An 8,927-nucleotide genomic window follows, 5' to 3' on the forward strand; every position below is an offset into this window, starting at 1 on the left:
TCCCCCAGATCCCTCACTGCATTCCTTACTCATTGGCGTTCCAGGAGGGAGCCGAGTGACCAGCAGTTGCTTCAAGGGGCCAAATGCCTCTTATCTCTTTCCAATCCTCTTTCATTCTCAGAACACTGTGGACACATGAGCTGGCCGGGAAATTAAGGACACACCACATGGGGGGACATGGTTTCAGACAGTGCGTGGGATTAGGCACGTAAGGGCTGGAATTTTATGGTTCCTTGTGTTAGAGCCACTTTCCCAGGCCTGAAGAGACTCATAAACATTGGGATCTGCAAGGGTGGGGCTGGCCTGCTCTGTTGATAAGCAGTTAACTATTAGTCCTTTCAGTGTTTATTAAATGGCAATAAATTTGCTCAGTCAATGATTGGATTAATGAATGACCAAGTCAATGGTGTGTGAAGGCCTTATAAAGCTTCCCTTCCCTTTGGGAAGGAACAGGCCTGCCTGCTAGAGGAACTGAGTACTCAGAATCCAAAGGAGCACAGCGGAGAGAGAGAAGCGCCAGAGAGACACGGGAAAAGGAGAACGAAGCACTCAAATTGAGACAGAAGACTTAGCCTGAGAAGGAAAGGGAGTAGTACCTGCAGGTGCCATGAAAGGCGTCACTTTCCCAGTAACTGTTATGCTTCTGATACTGGTGCACAGCTCCCAGCCTGTCCATGTCCAGGTGAGATCACGGGCTCTCAGACCTCTGTCCTTTTATTATTATAGCTTCAACAAGGTGTGACTGTGATGCAAGGGAGCATGGTTAGAACAGGCGATTATAAAGTGGCCTCATGGGTTCTAATCCTCACCTTGCCACTGGCAAGGTGTGTAACTTCATTGCTCTGTGCCTCTATTTATCTATCCGTATAATGGGGTTTGTATTTATAATTACCTCTGAGGTTTGTGAGACTTGATCGTTTGCAGAAATGCTTTGAACTCCTCCAATGAGAGATGTTCTGGACTATAAGTGCCAAGTGTGTGCCCGATGGCTGCCAGACACCTCCAGACATAGTGATTAGGGACATCTCCTATTTCACAGAAGGGGCTAAATTATTTCTGGCCCACCTGGCTAATCTGCTTCTGGGCAGAAGTTCCCCCTGCAAGTAATTAACTAGGGGGGAGGGATGTGGTTTGAGCATTGGCCTGCTAAACCCAGGGTTGTAAGTTCAATCCTTGCGGGGGCCACTTAGGGATCTGGGGCAAAATCAGTACTTGGTCCTGCTAGTGAAGGCAGGGGGCTGGACTCAATGACCTTTCGGGGTCCCTTCCAGTTCTATGAGATAGGTATATTTATTTAACTAATTTATGTGACGGAGCCTGCAGAAATGTCACGTAGGGAATAAAAAATGGACCTAAAGGCTATTCAGTCAAAAGGGGGATGGTAAATAAGGCCAGATTCTCAAAAGTGCTCAGCACCCACTCTTGGGGCCTTTGGGAACAACGGAAAGCTGTTGGGCTGTATTTTGCAAATGTGACCCAAAGGGGGCTGGGTGTGTGTGTGCGAGAGAGACAGAGAACGAGAGAGAGAAAGAATTCTGTCTGTGCTCAGACCCCCGCAGGAGCCCGTGCTCACTGAATTTCATTGCCGTTTCACTAACTTCACCGGAATGCCAAAGTGTGTAGTATCATCAGCTGTTCATCAAGTCTCTGCGGGTAGGGCAGGTTTGCCAGGAACTGTTCTACAGTATCTCAGCTTTGCTTTCTCTTCATTTCCCCTTCTGGGGCAGGGGGCTGCTGATTGTGAGGTCACGTCTTCCTTTTCTCCCAAGCTGTTCCTGAGCTCAAGGACTGTGGGTGGGAACAGATGCTTTTCTCTGAAAGGAAAAAAACCTCCAACTTCCCATCTGCCTTGCGGCTGCAGCAACTTTTTTTGTACACCCTAAAGCCACGTTTAACTGGAAAAACTGTTGTTGCCTTTTCTAGTATCTTTAATGTGCGGTTTGCCCCTGGTTCTCTTTCCTTATTCTACCGCCAGTAACACACCACATGTCTTTCCAAGAGTGGCCACGTGCACACACGCACGCACGGGTGTAGGACGCTCAGCTCTGAGCATCCAGCTCCTTGCACTTTGAGCCCAGCTCCGTGGGAAGGGCTGTTACCCAGGGCTGTACAGAATGTTAAGTACGTTTGTATTTTTTAAGCCCTGTGTTGATATTCATTGAGCTTGGCTTCACCCTGCCACTCGTGAGACCAGAATGCTCGTACAATTCACTTGTGAACAGGATTCTAGCCCTTTCACTTGGGCCAGGTCAGCTTCCCCAGGTTCAAACTGATTTCTCAAGGCAAAAACCCCACCGAGACTGTTGGTCTGTGAAATCCCTCTGCCTGCTTTCATTCCATATGTCCTAGAAACCACATGACCAACAAAGCATCTTCGGCAAGATGGTGACTGACATCCATGTGACTTTGCAATGTGCTTTTAAGGGCTGTGTAGGGTAAACAAAGTACCTGCCATATGGCACAGATCTCGATGGCACATTGCAGAGATGCATAAAAGATGCTTTGTGAGGCATGTGGCGTCTGTGGAATGTAAACAGAAATCATTTGCAAATCAATGTTTCAACTTCCATTATAAAATCTGGCAGCTGCGGAGCCCAGGAACAGACATTCTGTCTGGTGGGAAAGGAAGGGGGCTTGAGTCGAGCTCTGCTCCGACAAGCCCTGCTACTCCACCTAGTCTATTCCCGCTTACACACCCAACCCTCTCCTGTTGGACTGCAAATACGCAGTGTTGCCTATCTGACGAGCATCGTCTGATGCTGGCCCCAAGCCCAGTAGAAACAGTAGTCACCACCACGGGGCTGGGCCAGCTTTTACATAAATATGCACCACGCTTTTTGGACCATAGCAAAGGACAGGGATCCTCCTCATGGAGTGGTTACATTCTTCATTCTCTATGCACCCTCCAGTGCAGATGAGACTTTTAGCTGGAGGGTCTGCCAGGGATAAGTGCAATATGCATGCAGCTGCTGCTGTTCAGTACGATGGGTAGAAAAGCCTCTGTCTAGCTGATTGGCCAGCCTGGTCACATGGTGAGGTGACCTCAAAGGTCTCTGTACTGAAGAACTGACAATCGGTCCACAGTGAGTGCTAATCTAACAGGCCCCCACCCCGCAGTTCCAAAATGGCCCAACAGTGAGCACCATCCTTTCCCCCTGGAATGTAACATTGGGCCCATGTTTGGCGTCACTGGCTCCTGGTGAAGCGAGAGGGATCTGCGTAATGACTCCTTGCCTGACATATTGCTTTGGTTCTCTCTAAATAGGAGGGGGAATTCTCGTTCCCACTAGAGGCTGTGAAGAAGCTGAAGGAATTCTTGGATGCAGATGCCAGAGCCAGTCCCCGGATGATGGCTAGGACCAGTTTCATTTCTGTGTGTGCAAACCCGGAGCTGCCCAAAGAATTTCAGCCCGTCTGTCAAAGGGAAGATGCACCCATCATTTTTAACAGGCTGAGTACGTAGTGTTTACTCGCAAGCGTCCCATGTTGCCCCCGTAGCTGGGACCCTTTAATCTCAAATGTTCGAGAGAGGCAGCCCCAGAACTGCACTGTTCCCCCTATACTCGCAGCCTGCTGCTAGAGCAGTTGATAAATAGCTAGGGCTGGTGTATCCGTGAGCTTTCCGCGGCAGGCAGTCAGACAAAATTCCCTGTAGCGACTGCAGTAGTTGCTGAGGTCGCCGCTAGCTAGCACCGAGATTTCTGTATGACACCTGTTGATGCAGGAGTTACCTGGATCAAGCTGAAGCGATTATGGGATAGCTCCCCTGGAGTAATTGTTCTTGCTACAACTTAGCTGAGTTTAAAGCCAGAAGGGCCCATTGTGATGATCTAGTCCAGTGGTGCCCAACCTTATTACACGGGAGGGCCACGTAAACCTAAGCACACCCTTGTGTGGGCCAAGCAAATTCTATAGATTATTAATAAGATTTAAAGTCACCTCTACTGATTTCTATTTTACGTTCATCTTGTTTCGTATGTATTTAGACAGACAATCCTGTACAATTAGAACCAATCTATTTACACACTTGTGTAAACGAAAACGATGTCAACATGACAACAAAACGCCAATGAATCGGCCGTTAGTATATCGTGTTGAAACGGGCTGCAGGCCTTATGAAATGCTCCGGTGGGCGTGTACAGCCTACAGGCTGTAGGTTGGGCACCTCTGATCTAGTCTGACCTCCTGCATAGCCCAGGACAGAAAATTCACCCAGTGATTCCTGCATGAAACCCTATAACGGTATCTGTCATTGAATTTTATTTGCTCTCTGAGCATTGCAGAAAAAAAAACATCAAACACTACAACTCACTAGATCAAGACAGCTGTAAGTGGCCCTTCCCAGATAAGCACCATCCAGACTAGATTCCCTCAGTCCAAAGGAAAGATGTGTACCCTGAATGTCACCAAATCCAGACTCTGACATGTGAAAACAATCTAGCTGTTAACGCAAGCGCCAGGTACTAAAGGGCTCTTTTGTCTTAGCAGAGAAAGGCAGAACAAGAACTGAGGGCTGGAAGCTAAAAACAGATACGTTCAAATTAGAAATAAGGCAAAATGTTTAACATCAGGGGTGATTAACCACAGGAACAAAGTACCAAGGGAGGTGGTAGATTCTCCATCTCTTGATGGCTTCAAATTGAGTCTGGAGGTTTTTCTGGAAGATGCTTTAGTGAAACACAAATTAGTGGGCTCAATACAGGGGTAAGTGAGTGAAATTTAATGGCCTGGGATATCCAGGAGGTCAGGCTAGATGATCTTATAGTCCCTTCTGGCTTTAAACTTGATGAATCTAGGTTCTGAACAGCACAGTTCTGTGCTACGGAGTGTTCCTGGTTCAGTCACTGAATACCTATTTCCTGTGCACTATTTCCCCCCAGTGCATTGGTAAAAGCTGTCACTCTTCAGCTAAGACTTTACAAGGTCCAGTTTTCCTTGTTATTTTGTTCGGGTGACTATTAAAGCTCCCAAAGCAGCAGTGAGAAGGAGTCTCCATGTCCCCTGATGCGCTTGCTCAATTCCCCTACAGAAATGCCCTGACAGTATCACTGAAATACTCTCTTTTCTTCCTGAACAGACTTAGCTGTCCAAGACATGGATATATGTGAAATCTGCGCCAATGCAGCCTGCGCAGGTTGTCGCTGAGGAAGGATGAAACCATGTATATGGGGCCAGCCAAGCCCTGCAATCTCTGCATTTATCCTGCAGCATCGTTTGCATTGGCAAAGCTATTCTCTCTTAGGCCAGGTCTCCGCTACCACCTATTTTGGTATAACTTATGTGGCTCAGGGGTGTGAATAAGCCACCCCCTGAGCGACGTAAGTTACACTGACTAAAGCGGTGGGAGAGCTTTTCCCGCTGACATAGCGACCGCCTCTCGCGGAGTGGATTTATTGTGCTGATGGGAGAGCTCTTCACCAGATGCGGTGCAACTGTGCCAGTGTAGTGCTTCTAGTGTAGACTAGCCCTGAGAAACACAAACACGATCCCCTCCCAACACCCACGCCAGGGTCACTGCTTCACTTTCCAAAAAGCTTTGTTAGGATAGGTGGGAGGTTTGGGGAATTGTAGCATCTCCTGTAAAAACCTTGTGAGGTCTAAATCCATGTGTGATTGTCTCCACCTGCACTAGTAGATCAGGTAGCGCAGAGAAAATTCTATCGGCACAACCCGTGTGCCGTGGGATGGGGTTAGCACAGGCACAATCCAGTTTAATAGTGGGAGGTGGGGCTAATGACAGGATTGGTTCAGTGTCCATTTAGTTGTCTTAATGTTGCTGATCAATCTGAACTAACCATCTGCCCTGCTGCCCTCTGCAAGCCTCCCCCACCCCACCTCCCAATACTTTTTTCCCCAAGAATTTTTCCCAGAAGGACCCTGTGACCTCACCCCAGCAGTGATAAGTTCGTTTGCACAGGTGCTGTGCTGCAGAACACTAACGATCTACCACCTGCAAGGGGGCTAGCTCCTGCCCAGGGCAGCATCAGCAGTTTCTTTCTCGGCTTGGCAGTGCTTGGCCCCAGAGCTTAGAGGCAAGCCGCTCTCATTGTTCCTGGGTTTGGGCTATGGGAACCCAGGGCTCCAGGACAATTCCCTTTCTTTGTGGGATCTGTTTATCTATTGATGCAAGAGGCTACTCAAGGGAGACCTTTCTATATCTGGTGGGGTTCTGCACAGGCTGATGGTTAATTGCTAGGCTCCTCACACCACTCCTATCTTTGCATTTCTTTAATGCTTACGTTATGTACGTGTAGTGAAGGATTTGTGCATGAGATTGTGATGGCTGTGTGCATATGTCTTCCTGGGTGTTACATGTATGTGCACCCCTATGATGTGGATGTGTTTATAATAAAACTATGTAATTTCATCTAGGGATAGGGATATTTTCTGCCATTTGAAATCTGTGAACCTTAGACTGCGTTTTTTAGTTTGATTTTGCAGCTCTTCTGCTGCACCTTCACTGACTTCTTAGTAATAACACTGTAGTAATACTTGTGCATTTACCTCTCACTACTGCAACAAGCAGGTACACTTGAATATTTCACACAATCCAGGTCTTGTGGTGTAATTGCAATAGAAATATGCACGAGAAAACACAATATTTCTGCATTTACAGAGTACAATACACATCCTTTCAGTTGTCACCCAGTTTGGTTTTTATCACCGTAATTTTTAACCGCAGTAGTTTTGAGATAAGCAGCTCCTGTGCATTGTAATGCAGTTATGCCTGTTCTTCTGTACATATTAATAGTTGCATTTTCTAATTGTAAAACTAATCGCTGTGTTTTGTTCAGGTTAGTGTGGCTAAAAAGAAAGTCTCGTTCACTTACCACATTCTGTATATCAGCGAGTTATTTCCTACTTATAGAAAAAGATGTAAAGAAACATTATAGTTAAAAATAAGTAAATAAATAAAAATGCTGAATCACACAATAGTCTGGACATTCTTACTTGTCAGTGAATATTCTTTCTGGGTAAGTGGTACATTGGTTACAAATTCATACTAGCAAATTGACACTTATTCATGCACACAGTAACTGTAATGTTTCTACTGTAACTAACATTATAGTCAACCGCTGGCATTTTGTAGGAGGTCTAAGTATCAAAGTCTGGCTATAGTGAACATGCCCTGCAAAGCACAGATTCTAGTTTAGTGTCTATCTCACAATGTTTGGAATTAGGCAAATCAAGGTACCTTAATTTGTTTGCAAGGAAAATAAAACCCAACTTTCCTTGGATATTGATGTCTTTATTATTTGCTGAGTAGTTGAGGGTAGATCCAAGCACTTCCTGTATTCCCAGGCATCCACATTAGGTTTCAGTTTCCTCCTTCACTAAATCTTTCATGACTCTGGTTTTGCCTCCAGATGTGTGAATCCAAATGTGAATTTCTTTCTGTGACATCTCTATGCTACTGGTTATTCGCACCCTATCCTGGTTAGCAATGGGTAACATGTGGGTGGTTTGGATAAGTAGGAATTTAGAAGCTTATTTGGTCTGGAATTTTGAAGGGAAATCTGTCAAATCTTTACTTTCCTATTAGATTTCCAATACTTGCTGGCTTTGGGCAGGTGGGATTTGGGAATAACACAAGGTCAGCCTGAAACCAGGGTATGTTGAGGTTCTGGGGGAGAAAAGGTAACTAAGATTTAGGTTGGAGAAGGGTATCACTTGCAGCTGAATGAATTCAAGATGATTGCTTGAAATGCTGTAAATAATGCATCAGGAAAAGACATCTCTGGCTTCCTGAATAAATGCAAAATGATATTGTTGCCATTCCTCTCTGAGTCAGGGGTTTGAACCTGGGTTTGGAGAGAGGTCTTTGGTGGGGTCATAAACATCCAGGACAAAGATGGAAAATAGAATTTAGGCCACAGGTTGGATTGTTTTGTTGGAAGGCGAAAGAGCCTGTGGATGGGATGGCAGGAGGCCAGAGGAGCAGACTGCAATGTTGTAATAGTTTTGAAGGGAAAGGATGTGGTGGTGTTTATTTGTGGAAAGTATGTGTGGGAAGGCTTCTGACTATGTTTATATGCTACTGCACATGACATTCAAGTTTGCATGAGCATGCGTTAGAGCAATAAATGATTGTGTGTCTGCTCCAGGTTCTCAAATTCTGAGAGTCAATAGTGAGGGTGAATCCCCACTAGGAAGAAAGGTGAAATCGTAGTGAAAACAAGGCAGTTTGTAGTTTTCAAACGAATTAGCAGTTCTATGTAAGGTTCTTATGTGGCCCCCCATCACTGCAGTATCTGAGCATCAGCCCCACTGCATGGCAGGGAAGCACTATCCAGAAACAGCTTTTCTGCTGGGAAACTGAGGCACAAAGGTGACTTTCCTTGGGTCATACAGGCTGTTTGGGGCAGAGCTGGAATTGAACCCAGCTATCCTACAGCCCAGGCTAGAGTGCTAAGCACTGGTCCATGACTCCTCTCAAGCTAAAGGTGATGGGGGAACTCGTGTTTACCCTGACATGCTAAGTCATGTGAAAACTCCAAACTGCCTTAACTTCACTAAGAAAGATAACAGAGAATTGTTGCTGTTGTGTGCAGACAAACACAAACATTCGCTTCTTGGTCCCTCCCGGACATCAGAAGGACACAATGTTGGCTGATCATCCAGTTGCCTCCTCTCCAGCTTTTTTGATTGCCACCGTACACTGAGCAAATGTTTTCAGAAAACTATCCATGATGACACTAAGATCTCTTTCTTGAGTGGTAACAACTAATATAGACCCCATCACTTTGTATGTATAGTTGGCATTATGTCTCCCAATGTGCATTACTTTGCACTTAACATTACATTTCATCTGTAATTTTTTTTGCCCAGTCACCCAGTTTTGTGAGATTCCTTTGTAACTCTTCACAGTCAGCTTAACTATTGTGACAAAGTTCCTCCTCTATCTTGGTGGGTCCTGCGCTTATTGG

The 8,927-nt window shown here is 45.8% G+C and overlaps 1 protein-coding gene across 1 annotated transcript; it reads left to right on the forward strand.

Moving 5' to 3' along the window:
* Positions 1-453: 453 nt before the first annotated feature.
* Positions 454-6,868, forward strand: LOC112111135 (guanylin-like). Its single transcript, XM_026660073.1, has 3 exons — positions 454-682; positions 3,266-3,455; positions 5,078-6,868. Exons 1-3 carry the CDS (start codon positions 608-610, stop codon positions 5,143-5,145), a joined length of 333 nt encoding a protein of 110 aa, XP_026515858.1. The 5' UTR covers positions 454-607; the 3' UTR covers positions 5,146-6,868.
* The last annotated feature ends 2,059 nt before the right edge of the window (positions 6,869-8,927 follow it).

This window comes from Terrapene carolina, unplaced genomic scaffold, assembly GCF_002925995.2.
Source record: "Terrapene carolina triunguis isolate 2854851 unplaced genomic scaffold, T_m_triunguis-2.0 Scaffold714, whole genome shotgun sequence".
In the NCBI taxonomy this organism is placed as follows: Eukaryota; Metazoa; Chordata; order Testudines; family Emydidae; genus Terrapene; species Terrapene triunguis.